We start from the raw sequence: 21,469 nt of genomic DNA, 5'->3' as shown, positions 1-21,469 counted from the left end.
GTCAAATATGCACGAAGACACTTTTGCGCGAAGGGTCAGATATGCACGTAGGGACACTTTTCCAAAAATATTTTTGCACGAGCATAAAAATAAAAGATATAATTTATAAAATAGCAAAAAAAGATAAAAAATGTTACCAACCGAGAGTAAGGTTAGGGGTAAAAAGGTTACCAAAAACAAAAAAAAAAGTTTAAATTAATCTTTAAAAAAAATTTAATAAAAATTAATAAAAAAATATACTAAGTTTTAAAAAAATCAACCCGTGCAAAAGTGTCTTTGTGCAAAATTGACGCCGTGCAAAAGTGTCTTCGTGCATAAGTGACCAATCGTGCAAAATTGTCCCTTCGTGCATATTTGACTTCTACCCAAAAATATTTTACTAGTATAATACTTAATATTGGGTTAAATTAAATATATATGCTACAATTGGAAGTGTATGTATGATTATCAATTGTTATTATTTTGTTAAAAGTATTTAAAATAAAAATGATTTTATAGGAACAGGCTTAGATAGAAATAGATCTGACTGAAAATAACTTAAATATGAAGTAAATGGATTAAAATAATTGTATGATAAAAATGATCGTCAAGGGATTACATGGAAGGGATTTAACGGATGGAAAACAGTTTATATGGAAATTAACTAGAATGTTAATTGAACGCGGATTGGAAATGAGTAGTTTCCGTATTATAAAAATTATTCACAAAAAATACTAACCTGATTCAAGAGCTTCAACATGACCTCCAACATAAGTTTCGCTGTCAAGAACATGCCCATCATAAGTAAGTTTATTAAGTTGTGTTTCTTGCTTATTAGGAAAAACAATGTTAGCATGAAATGCTTGTACCATCAACAAAGCTTCACACAGTGTTCCTGTATATATTTAAATTAGTAAAATATTTTGCAGGCGACTTGATTAAGTTACTAGAAGTGGGGATATCAAAAGGCTTTCTATTATTCAGGGTTGCCAAATGATTTTGGTAAATTTTCTCCAGGTTTTCAAAATTTCCTCTAGGTTTTTAAAAGTACACATTTTTAAGTCTATTTTTAGTTTAAAATTAAGTCAAAAAAATCTGTGTAAAATAGTATAAAAACATTGAAAAGATACTCTAAAGCTACTATAAATATGTTTTGTAATTAAAAAATTTTTGATGGTGACAAAATTTTTATCTATAAGACATATCTTTTAGTCAAACCGAAATTTTACAAATTAACATGTTAAAATTGTTAAAAATTCCAGGTTTTTCTAGGTTTTTAGCCTAAATTGTCAAATTCTAGGTTTCAAAGTTCTTTGGAAAGCCTGATTATTACATTTTTCGTAAAACCAAGCATTTCTAGAGTGCAGGGACGTAGCTAGCTCGAAAAAGTTACGAATCTGCAAAAATAAAAAACGTAAGGGACAATGCGTGATGGCGTAATAGGTTGTAAACTACCTCTAGTGTTGATGTATTTTATATTAAAATATACAGTTATGTTAAACTTCAACAAAAAACGGAGTTTTGAGTAGAAGAAATAATTGTTTGCAAGACAGTTTATGTTGCTCCACACCCCATAATAGGGGGTCTCTATGATTTTTAACATTATAAAAATCTTGAAATTTTCATCAAAAAAATCAGCAGCAAAATCTTTCAAAACGGATATTTTGTAAAAATAATCACAACGCCGCAAAAATGTGGGTGGGGCAACTTCAAGGATTGACTTAAGACATTCAGTTTAAAAAAATATATTAAAAAAATGTGTAAAACAATTTAATTTGTTGAAAAACACTAATAGTGTGCAAGTTTACAGTAATAAAACAAAATAAACTTAAAAAATAGTTATTAAAATGATAAGCCAACTGAAAAATACAAATTATGCTAATTTGAAATCTATATAAATTTTGTAAATCACCTTAAAACTTGTTTATACAAAGAAAAAGAAAAAACAGAGATAATGAAAAACCTTCGAAAGTTAGGAATAAAAACAAAAACTCCGAAAAAATCTTTATATAATAAAAACCTATGCATGGAAGACAAGTTGATTGCAAACAAACTATATAAAATTATATATTAAACATTATTTATTAAACTAAAATAATATTTCAGTTAAAATGGCAACCCTGTTATATAAAAAAATTTACATGTTTTTTCGTGATAAAATGTCTTTTTTATTTTTTAATGTAAGGTTAGGACTTTTACAAGAAACTGAAAATACTAGGTAAATTCTTTAAGAAAAGAAGGAAAATTTTAATCTTTAGTATAAAATAGGTCAAAATTCTGAGATAGTCAACAATACAAAAATATTCTAAAAAGACTTTATTTTTATTTTCTTTAATAAACATTTAATACTTTTTCATTTAATTTTATAATTGTCAAAGTAAATTCTTCTAAAAAATGTAGTACCCTTAAGCCTTAGTCATTTAAAATTAAATTTTTACATAAACCAACTAAAGCTACGCTAAAAATTTGATATTTTCACATTAGAACTGACTTTGAGTATTTAAATCTATTTGAGTACAAAACAAATGCTTCAACCAAGCTAATAACTTTATTTACAACTTTAACTAAACAAGTATAAAATATTTGAAAAAAAAATTAAATGAAATAAAATTCTTAAATACAATACAAAAAACTATAACTTGTTTATATTTATTTTAAAAGAAAGCTCAAATATTAGACTTTGTCATTTCGTCTTTCAAGTTGAAAGCTATTTGTCTTGTTGTGTAATTTTTTTTTATATAATATGTTCAAAGTTTTTTAATAAGACTTCAAAAAATAAAATCACCACTGCTTGGAATGTTTTTTTTTTGTATTTGTGTCAACCACTGATATTTGATCTTGCAACATTCAACTCAGAAAAAATATTTGACTTTAATCAAAAGTTGATGTTTCTGATATAATATGTTTAAATAAAAGTTTACATGTTTTTTTTTTGAAAAAAATTAAAAAATGAAACATTCACTGTTTGGTATGTTTTAATTTTTTGTATGTTTGTCAACCACTGCGTTTCATCTTGCAACATACAACTTAGTGAGGGGTAAACCATGTTTTTTACAAGTTAATCTTAATTAATATAGTTTTTTCTAAGCTTTAAGATGCTTTTTATCGTTTTAAAAAATTCAATTATTTTTTGAGATATGACTAGTCAAAGTCGGGTCGCATAATAGGTTCCCTATGGGAACGGAAAACTAAAACAGCGAAAAAAGACAATTTCATTTAAAATCTATCTCCTCCTACATTTTTCAAGCAATCTTCTTTAAACTTTCACAGTCTAATCTTTATACAATAACCAAAAAACTTTACTTTAGAATTAAAAAAAAAATTGTAAAAATATATATTTTTTTTAAACACTTTTTTTTAATTTTTGTGATAAAATTTTTATTTCTTTATATTATTAAAATTCTAAAGTAACATTTTTTCCTTTTATTATAAGGAATGTTTCCTGAAAATTTGAAGAAGATTGCTTGAAAAATGAAGGAGGAGATAGATTTTTAGTGAATTTTAAAATTTTTGAGAAAATTGACCCCGAAAAATTTGCGGTCCATACGTTTATATTGGAAAATTTTTACAAAAAATTAAATATCTCAAAAATTAAATGATATTTTTGATTTCTATAAAAACTGGCTTGTAGTTTGTAATTAAAGCTTTCTTATAAAAGCCAAAGTTAATTTTTGTAAAAAAAAATGTTGGACCCCCCCCTATGGCCTTAAAAGTCTGTAAACGACCATAGCTTGTACTTTTTGCTCGTTATATTATTAGGTTTTAATTCAAAAATTAGAAAAGAAAGTATAAAAGCAAAATATATAAGATAGATTAAGCATTTATTTTTTAATTAAAATGAAATTTAGATTGGATGTACAAAATCCTTGGAAATTTATGCATCGCTAACCTGATCCCTTACGCAAAACACTATCAGGTTCCATTGGAATAATTGTGCAAAGGGCAAACACGAATGGGTGAACGTATTTCATGTACATATAATATGTTGCTACTGCATCTGAGACTGAATAATTTGCAAGTGTTTGAGGCTCCTCAGCAGCTAACCTAATGTTTATAAACTAATTAACATGAGTTAAGCTAAATAAATTAAAGTAGATAACCATATAACATTTAAAACTTACTAAAATAGCATATTACAATAAAAACTTAGCTTATTCAAAATTATAGTTTTTCAAATTCATATTTATATAAGGAAAATACAAACATTAAGTTTTTATATTAATTTGTCTAATTTTATTTTTTTTAATATTATTAGAAGCATATAAAACAAAAATAAACAGTCAATATGTTATTCAAAAATTATAAACTAAAAAACTATTAACTATAATTGTGATAAGGCATTACTTCATTTATTCGAGAGTGAAACTATTAACTTAAAACAAACAAAAGTTTATACGCTTTAGTGCTCAATTGACATAACAACTATTAGAATTTTTACAACTCTGGTATATACGTAATATTTTAAAAATTATGAAAAAATTCATAATACATTTATTTTGCATTTTTACACGAACAAATAGCTTAAGAGCATTTAATATTGGTATTGTTGAAATACTAACCTGCATAGTTCTTCAGGGTCTAGTTCGACAGGATCATATCTTAATTTAGCTTTCGCTGCTGCTTTTAAACTTTGACTTCCAACTGGTAAATAGGAATCACGTTTAACCCATCTATATTTTTTTTTCTAATTAATCTTTTTTATGTTCAACAATTAATATATAATGTTTATTTCTTAAAAGTAAAAACAGAACTCTTAATATAAACAAATCAGAAGATAGTTAACTAATTATAAATTAATTAATTAAAATTTGTATATTATTTTATTTTTATAAAAATTAGCCTGAAAAGCCTAAGTTTATTAAAACAATTCTTTTTTCTTAAGCTTAGTATGTTTATAATTGTTTTATTTTAAGAAGTTAACTTCAGTTATAAACTTTTATCAATATTTTTACTAATAATATAAATTTATTGACATTTAATCTCACATTTATGATTTTAGTCTAACCTGTTTATATTGCATCATTATTTTTAACCTCGGCAGTCAAATAAAAATTTAAAATGAGATATAGAAATAGAGCTAGCCGCAAAGCAGAAAACTTTACCTAATAATTTTTATCAGTATTATAAATTAAACATTGGTAGAACAAAGAATATCTAAAAAATAGTAAAAACTAAGTCAAATCAAGCTAATGAAGTTTAAAATAAAAGTTCAACTAGCCTGATTTTTCAAAAAAAAATCAAAGTAGTCTGAGTGTGTGGTAGCCCTGTTAAACCTGAGTCAATTAAAGAGGTAAAAGGTAAACAATTTTTTAAACATTTGTAGATATTACATAAAAACTGATTTTGACAAACCAAGAGTATAAATATGCTTAAAAAGTTTGAAATTTAAATAAACTTGTATGCATCCATATGTGAGGCTTGTGTTGATTTGTACTCATCTTGAGAGTCTTTTTTAAAGCCAATTTCTTTATACATGTCAATTCCTAGAATTTGAGCCCGCTTTTCAACAAATGGCCAATCAAAAAAGTCACCATTGTAAGTAACAAAAATAAGTGGTTGTACATCAAGGATGTGATCAAAAAATCTTTTTAACAATCCAATCTAAAAATAAATATAATATTTTGTTTAAGCTAAAATGGATGATTTAAGAGATTATTTCATACTTTAATTAGTTACAAAGCTAATAAGTTATGCTAAGGGCTTGGATTTAGGTAAATGCTAAATAATTTAGCTCGTGTAAAAAAGATAAATAATTCAGTGGCCAATACCAAATACTAGCATGTTGTACTACTATTATAAATTGTGTTATTTGTTAATTATTTAAATAACATTAATTACATATATTGATATATACCTACTTTTACGATTATTTTCAAAACTTTTTATAAAAAAACTAGTTACATCATACTACAAGTATTTTATTTTACATGATTTATAAAAAATAAATAATTTTTCTTTATTTAGGTTTAGTAGATATCATTATGCAACACAAATTTCTCTAAATTTTAACTAACATATAAGCTTATTTTATTAAAAATTAAAATAAAGCGTTTTTTACAAATTCTAGCGTTTAGGTCAGATATATTAACCCAAAATAAATTAAAACTTTTTATCTCATGAATCACAAGAATATTTTTCCGCAAAAAATGTGTGATGTAACATCTGATCTGTATTACAACTTAAACTATATCATACTTATAAAAATATATTATATATATTATAATACTTTATAATATATTATTAAAAAAAATCATCTTTTTACAATATATCATACCTATTTATAAAAAATATTTTATTTAAGTATGAGAGTCTTACTTCATCTGCTTCATTAAAAACTTCGAATTTCCCTTCAAATTCGGGTTTAGGGGTATACTCAAAATCATCTACTTCTTGTGCAACTATTTCTCTAAAAGTATAATTTAAAAATAGTTATATATTTTTACAAAAAAAAAAACCAAAGAAATTACCTATTACAGATCAAGTAACCACAACCATCAATCATATATGAAATCATCATTATATTGTCAGTCAAAGGATCCGGAAACTTCAGGGGTAGTTTTGTAGTTTCAATGTCAAATGCAAGGACAACAGGATCCTTTTATTAAGAGCTTTATTAGGCTTACTTATAAAAAAACGTTTCTTTTATAGCTGTAAATAAAAAGCCATCTTAAATTTAGAAGCTTTTTTCAAACCATAGACTTGTTTTAAAGCATTCAAAATTATTTTTATTTATCTCATACGCTTAATAGAACAAATAAAAAGCAGTATTATTTGTATTAAAAGCTATTTTATTATGATTGTATCTCTAAAAATTTTAAACTTGTTATACTTATTATTTCAAATTGTATTCAGTGCTTAAAACTTTAATAAGTATAACTCTTTTATTTTAAAAAACTATATATTTAAAAAGTATGTATAAAAAACTAAGTTAACAAATATATTATAAAACTTAAAGGACAACCTTTAGAAACATTTTTAATTTAAAAAACTTTAATCAAACTTTTTACAAATATATTCTAAAACGTACTAAGTACTAATGCCATAGGGAGTTTATCTTGATTTAGACTAATTGATCTTATTTTGTGGATTTGTTTCTTAGCTATTAGACATTTTCATCCGCTTAACAAAATCCAAATTAACTTTCGATATATAAGAAATCAAAGTTGATGAGCTTATATAAATTTATAGAAGGAGCAAACTTTAACAAAATAGACTATTTATTTAAAAATCTATCTTCTCCTTCATTTTTTAAACAATATTCTTCAAATTTGTACAGTAAGTCCATTAATAATATTTAAATATTTTCAATGCAGGACATTTTTAATAAAAAAGTTATAATAAGAAACTATTGTTTATTTATCTAAAATTTTAATTTCTTTAACTCCAAAATTTAAAGTCTTTTAAACTATAAAAGGAATTTTTCTGAATGTGTGAAAATGAAAATGTGAAAATGTGAAGTCTCTAGCTCAAAATAAAGAAGAAGATAGATTCCTAGTGAACTTTTAAATTTCTGAGAAACTGACAAAAAAAATTGCTGTCCACACATTTTTATAGAAAATTTATCATCTCATAAGATTTTTTTCATATTAAACTGGCTTGTAATTAATACTTGAAGCTTTCGTATAAAAGCCAATGTTATTTTTTGTTTAAAAAAATGTTATACAATATGCGAGTGTTTATTGTATCTCTACAAACTTACCTATGACCATAATTTTACTTTTAGTAATTGAACGACACACCATATTTTTTGTTTATCTCTAAACGATAACTTATTTTAATAAATTTTTATCTAAAACGATAACTTATTTTAATAAATTTTTATCTAAAACAAAAATAATGTTTTTCAGCTTATCTAAATACTTATTCAAAATTGTTGAAAAATTAAAATATCTTACAAACTTAGTACAACTTACTGGTCTTTCAAGCAAGTCTTCTCTTCTAGTGATTGTTGGAGGTTCTTCAGAGCCAGAAAATGTGACATCATACCAAGAACCAACATTGATCTTTTTATCAATGGAGACTCGTACATGATACGGCACATCATGTTCTCTAATGTCTGTAAGATTTTCCAGCTGGTCTACAACTTTTTCTTTTTCATTATCATCTATACGTTTACCTCCTAATGCACTGTAGAAAAGAAGAATTGAGTAAATTAAAGTTATTTTAAATTTAGTTTTAGAACTAATTCAACGATCTAAAAGGAACAAGAGTCAACAAGTTTGTCTTCAGTTTATGAACTTTGAACCTGGATTGTATATGACTCGTCGTCAATGATATTTTGTAAAATTTAAATAATTTTAAATTTTCAAAAAATATTTTGCTTTAAAAGTTAGATCTAAATAAGCGAATTAAATAGGCAATCGTCTAAAAATTGTGTGATATAAATGAAAAAAAATCCGTAACAATACCTCAATGACATTTTTGTAATATGTATATTTTTGTAAAAAATACCTAGATAATAGTAGGAGAATTAAAGAACTATTAAGTTTAAATAAGTATTAAATACTTATAGATAAAACTACAAAAAACAACTGTTGCATTTTTCCTTGAAATTTAAATGCAATCATAACTGTGAATGTAATTTAAAAATTGATCAATAAACTGCTGCTGAAATAAACTTCCAAAAGTTTATAAAAAAAGTTGATAAAACGAAGAATACTAAGATATAATGTAAAACAAAATTCTAAAATAGTTGCAGGTTACAAATTAATTTGCTGATAAATAAGTTTTTATAAAACATTGACAAAACATCAGTTGCTACAAATAACAGAAGTATGCTACAATACGAGATAGTAAGTTTTACAACAGTAACTTAATTAATTTAGATCTTACTCATAAAAATATCAAGTATGTGATTCCTAAATTTTTAGGTCCAGTCCCACTAACTTCAGAAAATTAAGTAGGTGAAAACAGTATCTATTTCACATACTAACGTAAGAGTTGTACATTTATCTTTAAAAACTAATTATTTAACAGTAATGTTTTTGACCATCGTCAGCAAAGCTAAGACATATTTTTCCGCCATCACAATTAACACTTAAATAAAAACATCATAAAAAACGTAACAATAAGGTTAATAACGATACATATTTCGAGTAAAATTTTTAATAAAGAAGGAAACTGAAAATTTTGAATTTAATCAAGGTTGATTTCTTTTTTTTTTTTTGTTTAATGTTAATATAGGCAAACAAAAGTTTTGAAATATACATTTAGTAGTTTATAGCCAGTCAAATTTGTTATCTGATTTAAGCACTACAGGTTAGCTCAACGGGTCTAAGACTACCAAGCTTTGATGATATAAGTGGTATGATCAAAACTTTTTGTTAAATGGAGCTTGCCTCAAGGCACGGGAAAGTTCAAACTTGGCTCTAATAGACTTCCACCGCTTTTTTTGGTTAACTTTTAACTTGGAGATGAAAATGTTTATAATGCTGTGAATTTTTCATTATTTATTTCGATTGAGTTAATAACTTATTACAAATTTATTGTTAGTTTTTTATATCAATAGTTTTTTTTTCATTGTAAACTTATATGATAAATATTATTATTTGCTTATGATAACGTTTAACTACTTTTTTTTAAGTAAATTAGTCGAAATCATATCAAAGCTAACCAAGTTACTAAAAAAATTATAGTTTCAAAAACAATTTTGAAAGGTGAATTATCCCAGGAATTTACTTTTGTATATCAGAAACAATACTTTTCAAATCATATAACTAATGAAAACCTAGAAATACAAGTAATGTTTTTTAATAGATACTGTGATAAAAACGTTGTGTTTTACTTTTTATAAATTGATTGAGACCTAGTTGTCTATGATTGTGTATAAGCAATATTTTTTTATTTTAATTTCATATTGTAACGTTGTATAAAAATACAAATTTATAAAAGTACAGAATAGTTTAAGAACTCTAGGCACGTTATATTTCAAAAGATATTACGTCATAATAAATAAGTTTATGTCTTATGAATATGTCTTCAGAGTAAATTTGGGCTGATCTGCAAGAAAGAACTGCTGGTAAAAAGCAACTGTTAGTCTTATTTGTTTTCTCCTTACATTTGATTATTTTATTGTTTGCAACCTTGTAGTTTTAATTTGTTTGATAATAAATTTATAAACTTTATAGTTGTATATAACTTATAAATGAATTTTAGTAGTATTTTAGTGGTAGTTAAGGTTTAAGTTTTCTGTATTTATTAGTTATTACTAAGTACTATTCAAAATAATTGGTGTAGCAATTGATTAAACCATATTGTTATCGGTATTTATCCTCATATTGGAAATAGTAGTATTTAAGCTAGCATTGAAGTTAAGTTGGGCCATTTAGTATATTTATAGTTGCATATAATCTATTAGTGGTTTTTATTAGTAACTTAGTTACAATTAAGGTTTAAGCTTTCTGTATTTATTTATCATTATTAAAGATTGTTTAAAATAATTGGTGTAGTAATTGTTATTGATATTCATATTGTTATTTATGTTCATCCTCATATTAAAAGAGTAGTATTTAAGCTAGAATTTAAGTTAAGATGCGTGAGAGACGAGTAAGCGTAACATAGAGAAGGGTACTAGTCGTAGCCTTGAGACTATTAGAGTCGTAAGTGACTCCGTGGCAGTACCTGATCCGCCGGTGCAACGAGGCTCTCCGAGCGGACAATTTTTATCATGAAAATTGTACTTTTAGAAATTTCAAAAGCACACTTTAATTTTAGTTTAGTTTTAGTAATTTTAGTAATTTAAATTTAGTAAATTAAGTCTTAGATAAGTTATGGATTACTTATGTACAAAAAAGATTAATGTTTGTTTAACATTATTAAAACACTTAAATATGTATATATATATATATATATATGCATATACTTCTACGACGTAAAAACTTATATTAAGAAAAACGTTACATAGAACAACGGTACATTGTTATACAAACTAATTTAAAAATAATAAACATTACAAAAAAAAAGCAAATTTACTTTGTTTGTACGTTCTATAGCTTTGAGTTAATTATTGATTATCATTTTGAAAATTAAATCAGTGAACAGTAAAGTTGAATTTATATATGGACTATTTATAAAACAGTTGGAAAACCTAGAAAGCATTTTTTGGTATGATGAGGTTCCTTTCATCCTTTCTTTACTTTTCCTAACAGCTTTATTAAGTTGTTGTTTAACACTCTGAAGATCTTCAAGATGATTAAAAGTTAATTTAAGGTACTTTTTCTTCAGTCCAACTAAGTGGTTATGCTAAAAATGTTTAAATTAGTTAACTGAAAATTTAATAGTTATAAAGCACTTACCAAGTCTAAATCTTCTTTATTAGATGATGACACGCTTAGTATTTTAGAAAACTTTTTTGGTAAGTATTGCATCATTTCTCTTTCAGTCCCATCTTTGACAGCAATATAAAAATACGGCTTGAATGGCAGACAAACCTAAAATTAAAGTGAATTGAAACAATACATATATACAAGTCTTTTAAAAATTAAATACACAAATTCCCTTACAATTATTTTGTTACTAAAAATGAATAAATTTAAGAAATTTTTCTCTCTAGTTTTAGACAACCCATTTGTAAAATTAGTAGTTAATTTGAAAAACTCTTTAAAAACTAAATGATAAAGATGCTATATTTACAAAAATAAAGACCACTATTAAAATTATTTTTTCAACTTTGACAACTTCCTACACATTTTTACTTTTAATTGATGGATACCAGAAAATTACCAGAAGTTTATTTTCAAATAGCTGCAAATTAATTCTATGCCGAAAGTGTTTATTGAATTAAAAGAAACTTTTTACACTATTAAACTTTAAAGTACTTTTAAATATATATTTGGGATTTTTTTTATTTAATAACTATGTAGCTCTAAAAGCTTTATATTGAGAAGATAAAAAAATACTAGGTAGGCTTACAGCAGCACTTAAATTAAGGTAAACACTGCAAAAACTAAACAAAAAACATTACATCTTATACTTTAAAACTTAAGTACAACAATTCTAAAAAACCACACTATTAAAAAAGTACTGTATCATATAACATTTAAAAATTAGACTAAGAACTTTTTTTTTCAAATGTGTTTTAAAATTGTTGGGGGAGAATGATTTTTAAAGGGTACTACTAGTTTTTTAAAAATTTATTTCTGGTGTTCTGATTTGCTTCCAGATTTTTTAATGTACTACTTTTCTTAGCTATTTTTAGTAAAAATCAAATTCAAGGTAAGGTTTTGAAGTGGTATGAAAATATTGATAACATACTGTAATGCTGCTTTAAATGCGTTTATATTTATATATTTATAACAAAAAAAAATTAAAAGTAAAACAAAATAATTTTATGGTATATATAACTAATGTTTTGCATTTGTTCTAAATTTTATTATTTAACATGTAAAAATTATTTCAAGTTTTAAGTTTTTCCAGATTAAATGACCTGTCTTAAGTGAAGTAGTTTTTATTTACCATTTTAGTTTGAGTCTCTCATAAGGAAAATAAGTAAATGTAAAACTAGGACTGTTTATATCTTAAAATTAATCCTTAATAAATGTTTTATTCAAATATTCTGTTATCTTCATAGTCTGTTGTACACAGAAATTATTTTTTAGTAAAACTGTGAACAACTTTTGAAAAGGTTTAGAGCTATTATTTTAAATTACTTAAAAATTGTGCTGCCACTGAACATCATTTTGATTTTATTAACTTATACGTTTTTTTTTATGTTACAAAAAATTTTAAGCAGGTTTCAAGCAGTAACAAAGATTTAACTATATCAAAAAATCCTTGGTTGCCACTCTTCGAGTGAAAAAAACTATCTTAAGAGACCAAAAACTGTCTTTGAACTGTCCTGAGTCATCCTAGGATTTTTTCATTTGAGAAAAATTTTAAAAAAGGTTACAAAATTAATAAAAGTCAGTTTTTTTAAACAAAATTGGTTATAAAATAACAAAAAATTGAATTTAAATCAACTAAATTTCATTCCATATCTAGAAAAAAAAAAATATCTTGAGTTTTTTTTAATTCATAATATCCTGAGTCATCCTGATTTATCCTAAGCTATCTGATATTTTCATAAGTTTCAAAAGTGTAAGTAATAAAAGAGTATCCTGAGTGTAAGGAAACAACGAAAACCACAACTAATTACTTGCTAGATTTAGTGTTACTATTTAATTGAACTACAAAATAGTTAAGCATAATAATAAAAAAACATAATTTAAAATCTCGTAGCTGAGATAAAATATTTAAAATCTCTTATAAATATAGCTTTATTCAGTATTTAACTTGGTGGGAAAATACTACAAAAAAAAATTTATATACACAGTAACTTTTTCATAACATAGTTTTTTAGACTCCTAGAAAACACTAGTTTTTTATTCATGTTGTGATATTCTTTCTTCAAATTAAATTGAGCTTGTTTTTAGAGTAAATATTTTTCAGGATATTTTAGGATTTGTACAAAAAACACTAGCTTTTTTAATTTGCCATGATATTTTTCATAAGTTTTAAATTGTTTTGGTTTTCTATAAGATTCTAGGATTTTATGATTTTTGACCTCACATAATTTACTTAGAAATTTTTTTAGTTATGTTTATTTAATATATTGCTTAAAAATAAACCTAATTCAATCTTTAAATCTTTTATTACTAAATAACCCTAGAAATTTATCATACTTAAATTTTAAACTGAAATTGTAAATATATATGGTGAAAACTCTGATGCTTAAAAAACAAATTTAATTTTTTATTCAATGAATAAGATTAAAACTAAATAGAAAATTTTTATAAATTTGTTTACAAGTTATACTAATAATTATACTCTAATTTTATAGAATGTAAAATTATTAACTTTAAACCGTTTTCCATCATCTTGAAGAAAATAAAATCCAACAGCACTAATCAACCTTTTATCTTCATCTAAAATATCAGCCTGTTAGGTAAAAAACATTTTTCATTACATTCTTAATAGTATAAATCTAATTACAATGCTTTTGAAAGTCTTTAAACTGAGCTTTTAATTAATTTTCAAAATCCCCAAAATTTTTATTTAGTAAAATAAAAACTGTCTACCAGCTAGATTAAAGGGTAGTTTTCCAAAATGCAGTTGACTTATTTTCAATTTATAGTTTACAATTAGTTTTACAAGATTCAAAAACTAATCAAATAGCCTTTCTATATTAGCAAAAAGTATATCAAAAAACAATTTAAGTGAGTTTGTATAAATATTTTACTTATGTTTAACTAATCGGTAAATCTTACCAAAATGATTTAATTATATAAAAATGATTCCAAAGTGACACGAAGGTACAAGCTTTAAGTATAGTACAGACTATGAGTCCCATTTATAGAATATAAAAAAGCAATTAACTACTTTATAAAAAGTCTTCATAACAAATGTATGGACTGTATTTTTCTATATTCTTCCAAGTTTACAAATCTACTAAAACTCTATCCAATTTTATTTTTTTAAGTTTAAAACTTTTATATTTAAAATAATTTTCATGTTTTTTTATGTTTAAAAGAGTTTTGTAATTTTAAATATAATGAAAATAAAAGAGTTGTTTTCTTTTTTTTATATATTGCAAGAAACATTCCCTGAAAATTTGAGGTGTTTGTCTCAAAAAATGTAGAAGTAGATAGATTTTTAGTAAAATAGTCTTTTTTAGCCTTTTTAGTTTAAGCCTCCTATATAAGGACTAACTATTTGTATTGTCTAACCTTTACCAGCTGTATCTCAAAGATTAGTTATAGTTAGTTAGATATATTAAAAGTATGTAAAAAGTAACTTGTAGCTTAATTAAAATTATATAAAATAAGATCAAATTGTAAAAAATGATTTAGCCTCCCGCCTAATCCCTATGACCTTAGAGCTTAACTTAAGAGTTCTGGGTTGTAAAAAAATCGGTTAAGCATGACTCTCTAAGCAAGTAAACTCAGTTCAGACAATAACTTCACATTATTTAGGTTGAAACTAAAAAATTGAATGCAGCTCTTCTACATCTCTTAATTTAATTTAATTTATACATAAAAAACTGACTTACAGTTTATACTAAAAGTTAAATATAAGAACTAATGATAAATTTTGTAAAAAATGCTCTTACCCCTCTCATGCTCTTAAACAAAGAAAATCTGAAAACTGGAGTTGATTAAACAAATACAAGTAAACAGTAAATTTACTGTAATGTTTAAAATCAACTTTGATATGATGTAATTATTAAGCTGCATAAACAAAACTAAAAATAATTGGAATTAGTTTACTACAAACTGTAGGGCTGAATTTGCTTTTCAATTTTGCAGAACGTACAACATTCAGGGTTGGCACTTATTTTTTCAAAAAAAATTTCAGGTTTTTAAAAGTACATAATTTTGAGTCCATTTTTAGTTTAAATTTAAGTTTAAGGTAAGAAACTGTGTGAAGTAGTATAATAACATTGAAAAAATACTGTTAAGCTACTCTGTATATGTTTTTTTATAATAAATATTTTTGATGATGACATTTTTTTTTTATGATAGAGTTTTTGAGTCAAATCAAAATTTTATTACTGAACATGTGAAAATTGTTAAAATTCAGTTTTTCAAGGTTTCCAGGTAAAGTGGCAACCCTGAACATTGCTGATAAATTTGGCATACTTTGTGTGATTATGGCTTTATACTACATCAAAAGTTATTAAAATATCTACAAATGTTAGTCTATAAATATATGATTTTATTGAAGGTAAAAAATATATGTTTAGGATATGAAAAAATCAGAAAATATGAGACTTTTGCAGTCAAGTAAGTTTTTTAGGATGCAAACAATAAAAAAATATTTTTTATTTCTTAAGATATTCTTAAAACAAAAACACATCTTAATCCAACCAGTCTATGTGTGCAGCAACCATCACAAAATTACTTCTACCCCTATTAACACATAATTTACTATCTAACAATTGTTATACAGGGGATATAAGATTATGATGTATTTACTTACAGCACAAAAATTAATAAGCCATCCAAGTTTTTTGCAAGGAAGTTTTAGTCTTTCAAAGCCATACTTGGCATCAAGTTCTTCACACATTTGAGCATCTACTAACCTTGTAGACTTATTAGCATCATAGTCTCTGTAAAATCAGCTTATTGATTAATTAATAAACCATAAAAGCTAGACAAAATTTGAAAAAGATTTATAATTCTCAATTTATTTTTATTAAAGCTTAAAAGGCTAATACTTAATGTAACTATCACATGTGTTCTTTCTTTTTCATATTTACATGTAAATGACTTATCAATTAATAAAAAATATGTTAGAAGTGAATTAATCGATAGAAAAAATAGATAAATAACAGATAATAACTTATTTACTAAATAGTATCTATAACATTTTACACGCCTTATAATCAAATGTTTTAATTTAATAAGAATAGAATAGCATGTTAATGCAAAATATAAATCTATTAGATATTTTTTAAACTTGAACAATATTTGAATGAAAATGTTAAGCAACTATTCAATTTTATCAAGTTTGGAAAAGAATAATAATTTACCATAAGTTTGTTAATTCTATTAAGAACAACATAAATTGTTTTTACTTGTTTTTTTTTTCATATGGAAAAAATAATTTTTTTATTTTAGTTAGTAAAAAAGTTTAACTTATTTAATATTTCATTTATAAAACAAAAGTTACTATTTTAAAACTTTAAAAATCTACATTGAAAAATTCCAAAACAAACCTTGATTTAACATATTTCCCGGTGTTTTGTAAAACCATTTCAAATAAAATAATTACTAACTAATATAATCTGTAAAACTTTAAATACTCTAAAAAAATATATCAATAGTTATACAGTACTTCAGAGTTACCATTCCTTGAAACAAAAAAGCTGTCCTGAGTCATTCTGAGTTTTTTCAAATCCATAAAAAATTTAAATACTATTCAAAATCAATATTAACAAAGACCATCAAACAAATTGTTTGTAAAATAACAAAAACAATAAACTAAATCAACTAAATCTCATTAAAAACTAGCCTGAGGTTTCAAGGAATCTTAAAACTATTCTTATTTTTTATTAAAAAAATAAACTTGCCTGAACCATCCTGAGTTTTCTGAGTGTGTGGCTACCCTGTATAAGGTAGATAAAACAAAAAAAACTATTTGATTAATATTAAATTCTATTTTAAGTAAACCACAAATTTGCATTTAACTTGAATTTTACAAAAGTTACATATTCTTATAAAATATAAATTTTAAATAATATTTTTAAATTTGCAAAAATTGCAAAAAAAAGGCTTCAAGATTTAAATGAAACATAAATTATAAACATGATAACAAGTTAAAAATCTGATTTCAAGTAAACGTTGGCAAAATGTCTGCATTTACTGATTAAGCCATAGGGGGTTGGCCAGTTTTTAACACGTTGATCTTATTTTATAGAGTTTTTTCTAAGCTTCAAGATACTTTTTATCTTAAAAAATTCTAACTATTTTTTGAGATATGACCAGTCAAAGTCGGGCGCATAATAGTTTCCTTATGGGAAGGGAAAACTAAAATCAGCAAAATAATACTATTTCATTTAATATCTATCTCCTACATTTTTCAAGCAATCTTCTTCAAACTTTCACTTTCTAATCTTTAAACTGAAAATAACTTTTGAGCTATAGCAGGTCAAATGTGACTAGCAATGTTTAGAAAATTCTGGCAGAAGAGTTTTTTTTAATTAAGATTTTTTTTTTTTTGTTTATTTTTTTATACTTTGTTTTTGATTTTTTTCAAAATTCTTTCACAATAAAAATGCAATAAAAAACAATAAAAAGTAGTTTTAGGTAAAAATTATGGAAATATCCAACTTTGAAAACATCTAAGTATAGAGTTAAGAACTTGGTGTTTAATTTAAAGAAGATTAGTTAGAAGGAAAAGATATATTTTTTGTTAAATATTCTTTTTGAGTCTTTGGTTTGCCCCTTTTATATATAAACCTATTGCAATCACCAGTTTAAATACTATATCTTGAAAGTTACTTTGAATTTTGTTAAGTAGTTAAACATGTCTGATAGCTAAGATAGCACTCAAAATACTAAGATCAACTTGTAAAAAATAAGCTTTACCACCTTATGCCCTCAACATTTCTAGAATTGTTTCCTTGACAAGACATTAAATTGTATCTAAGCAATGTACGACTATATAACCAAAAGGTTTTTTCTTGCACCGGGTCCCAAGACCAACTATTTTTAGTGCCTTATTTTGTTGATCAATAAACAGTAATAGCAGTTCATCTTTTTCTTTTAACTTGGACTTTCATTGACATTTCAGCTGATGACATGATGTAGATTGCTGTAAGGTAAAACTAAACAATGTAACTGTGATAAAATAGCATCAGTATTAAAATCCCTAACCTAAAAGTAATGGTGTAGTCAAGCTTACTTTAGATCAAAAAATATATTTTTATTTTTGATGTGAGCAAATAAATGTAACTGTAGCATTTTATTGGTCAAGCAAGTTGACCACATCATCTTTAAATTTAACACATTTTCAATTAATTATTTTTAAACAAGAAAAGTAAACAGATGTAAAATCTATATTGTTAAATTAAAATTTCAAGCACCATTTTGTTAAAATTTGGAGAATTAATATTATGATGCAAGGGTTCAGGCTAAATCAGTTTAAATTAAACTCATATAATCTAATTGTATCTGAGTTTGCTTTAAAATATATTGAAAAAATTTAATAAATAAAATTTCTCCTCTAGAAGTTGAGATCATTTTATTAGTTTTCAAAAGATCTAAACATAATAATCTAACTGTAAGAAATCTATTTTTTTAAATTTAAGTTATAAGTTTGTTGTTGCACAGTTTAATCTTATTCATAGTTTAAGCTAATCATTTATTAAAGTAATGTCAAAATATATTATGAGCGTTACTTTGGCTCAAATAGCTTTTTTTGTAATTTTTTTTTACCAAACTTTAAAATTCATTGTTTTTAATTTTTTAATGCTAACTTAGAACTTTTTTTATTCTAAAGAATGTTCTTTTGCTTTGCGATTCACAATAATTTCTAATATCTAATTGGGGTTTGACTTTAGTATTGGGGCCCCTTTAAAATTTGACTTTTGTTTTTATATATATTAACTTATTATAGCTTTTCTTCAAAAATAAAATACTTTTTTTTTACCTAAATTATTAAACTAATTTTTCTATGATGAAATTTTTTTTTTTTTTATTGTTAATTTTTTTTTTTAAGGTATCCCCAAATAAAATTAATAATACATAATTAATAATAAATAATCATAAATTCATAGCACTTGAGCCAGAAATCCCTCGAATAATGTAAATTTATGTAAAACTTGCATAGGTCCTATAATAAAATAATTTAGAAAACTTAATATTTCCTTAATATAAAAGTTAGTTAAATAAGAATATTGAAAATAATAATTATTTAAAAAATATTACATATTTGCAGTAGAGCCATGCTAAATTTTAATATTTTGGAAAGTTTTATTTGGAGATATCTTAAAAAAATTTAAAGAAAAAAAATATTTTCATTATAAAAAACTTAGTTTAATAAGTAAATTTAAAATAAAAGAAAATTAATTCTTATTTTATTTTTGAGGATAAACTATAAAAAGTGTAAAAGAATTAAAAAAAAGTCAAGTTTTAAGGGGCCCCACTACTAAAGTCAAACCCCAATTCGAAAGAAATTATTGTGAAAAGTAAAGCAAAAGAACGTTCTTTACAACAAAAAAAAAGTTTCAAGTTAGCATTAGAGAAATAAAAAATAATGGGTTTTAAATTTAGTTAACAATAAAATTACAAAAAAAAAGGTATTCGAGCCAAAGTAATGCTCTTATTTGTATTATTATATATTAAATATATTAAGATTTATAAGTGATACTTTGTTGTTATAGTTATAATTATGTTAGTGTATGTATTGAATGTTTAGGAAATGGCGCCAAATATAATATGGTGTTATTCTTAAATGTCATTTCATTTGTTAGATTTTATAACCACATGTAGCGCTAATACACAAAAACTTTTAACTTGTTTAATACTTGAAAAATATTTTAACTGTTTGTCTCCGTTAAAACGTGTGACCTAATTAACCATCAGTCTGTTTTTGTTTTAATCAATTTTTCACACTTATGTCATTTATAATTTGCCTTAGTAAAGTCTACATAATACATTGAACAAAAAGTTGATAAATAATATAATGTTTTATGACAAAAGAAGAAAAATCGTATAAAGTTTCAATAAAATTTAGACTTTTTAGTGTATATTATGCTACACTAAAATTATCGTTACATCTAATATGTAATGATTTGTTATGAAAAATAAATTTAACTTATATAAACCTAAAAATTGTTTAATAAAGTTCATTTGCTTTAGTAGAAGTGGTTTAAAAAAATCTAAACATTGTTTATTGAACGAAAAGAGAGGCTCAGAAAATTTGGTCCAAGGACCTGGTGTACGAAAAAACCTTTCGGTTATCGAGCCATACACCAGGATATTAATGTATTTTAAATCAAAGTTTTTATATTAGTTCAGCATTTTCTATTTTTTGATCAAATAAGTTTTCTTTGATATCACTTAACAATTTTTAAATATTTTTCAAATAACTTGTAATAAGTAGAAAAACTAATTAAGTAAATTATTATATTTTTTATCTTCGATAAGCTGTACTCAACCACAGGTGTGTTTAGACTGGTTTCCTGAGGTCTGTGCGACCCTGAAAATAAGACGAAAAAGGAAGGTTTTATTAACTAAAAATATTGTTTACTCATGTTTACTTGTTTTAGAAGATTTACTTGCGTTTTCTTTCCAAAATTGTAAAAGTTAATAAAACATTATTAAAAGTTCTCTAACAACAAAATGCTATAACAATAGATAATACTTTTTTTAACAGTTTAATTAAAACCACTTAAGAACTTTTTAAAATTGATAATTATTTGTTCAGTAATTTTTTTGATAATGATAAGTATATACACAGTTTACTGTTTAGAATTTTTTTAAATTGTTTAAGTAGATTCATATAGCTATTGTTATTTTTAGGTACACATCAAAGAAAGTGTGATAGTAAAGAGAGCAAGTTCCCACTCGCATTTACCAAACCCAACAAAGAAAAAGGTAGTTCAATTTATTAACAATTGGTTAAAAATTTTTAAATTAAATAATTTATTACATAAACTATACAAACTATATAAATGTAATCAACAGGTACGTGAAGCAGTTGAAGAGTTTAAAACCTTAGCAAGACTGGTATGGTAAGTACAGAAAGCTCTGTTAATCGATCTCTGGAGGTTGCTGGGAAAAATTGTGGTATGCAACCTTTAAGTAGAAACGCTTTAAAACAGTTATGTAGACGGACAAAAAGTACAGCTAGAAATGTGATTCCCTAACCCCTTATCTTGCGTGATTTAATTTTTCCGGAGACTTTAAGCAAGCTAGATGATGGCATTAACTTTTTGCAGTATGATTCTGCTAGTGAAGAGGAAGGCTCTAGAATCATCGTTGATGCCACTTGAAATAACCTTGATTTA

At 24.4% G+C, this 21,469-nt stretch overlaps 1 protein-coding gene across 1 annotated transcript in view; it reads right to left on the bottom strand.

The window, feature by feature from the left end:
* LOC145837805 (DNA polymerase epsilon catalytic subunit A-like) overlaps positions 1 to 16,710 on the bottom strand; it is a 57,937-nt gene extending 41,227 nt beyond the window's left edge. Inside the window, exons 1-12 of the mRNA XM_082945256.1 lie at positions 16,673 to 16,710; positions 15,934 to 16,063; positions 13,813 to 13,893; positions 11,274 to 11,408; positions 11,066 to 11,220; positions 7,893 to 8,106; positions 6,447 to 6,574; positions 6,295 to 6,385; positions 5,375 to 5,580; positions 4,539 to 4,649; positions 3,869 to 4,023; positions 719 to 874 (exon numbers count right to left, since the gene is read on the bottom strand). Of these exons, the coding sequence (XP_082801382.1) occupies positions 719 to 874; positions 3,869 to 4,023; positions 4,539 to 4,649; positions 5,375 to 5,580; positions 6,295 to 6,385; positions 6,447 to 6,574; positions 7,893 to 8,106; positions 11,066 to 11,220; positions 11,274 to 11,408; positions 13,813 to 13,893; positions 15,934 to 16,063; positions 16,673 to 16,710 (1,600 nt within the window). The remainder of the gene's footprint in view (positions 1 to 718; positions 875 to 3,868; positions 4,024 to 4,538; positions 4,650 to 5,374; positions 5,581 to 6,294; positions 6,386 to 6,446; positions 6,575 to 7,892; positions 8,107 to 11,065; positions 11,221 to 11,273; positions 11,409 to 13,812; positions 13,894 to 15,933; positions 16,064 to 16,672) is intronic.
* Positions 16,711 to 21,469: the final 4,759 nt, after the last annotated feature.

Source organism: Thalia democratica, chromosome 6, assembly GCF_965202585.1.
Source record: "Thalia democratica chromosome 6, ktThaDemo2.hap1.1, whole genome shotgun sequence".
NCBI classification, from domain to species: domain Eukaryota; kingdom Metazoa; phylum Chordata; class Thaliacea; order Salpida; family Salpidae; genus Thalia; species Thalia democratica.
Note: the sequence above shows the minus strand (reverse complement) of the source record. Positions and strands in the feature narration are given on the sequence as shown.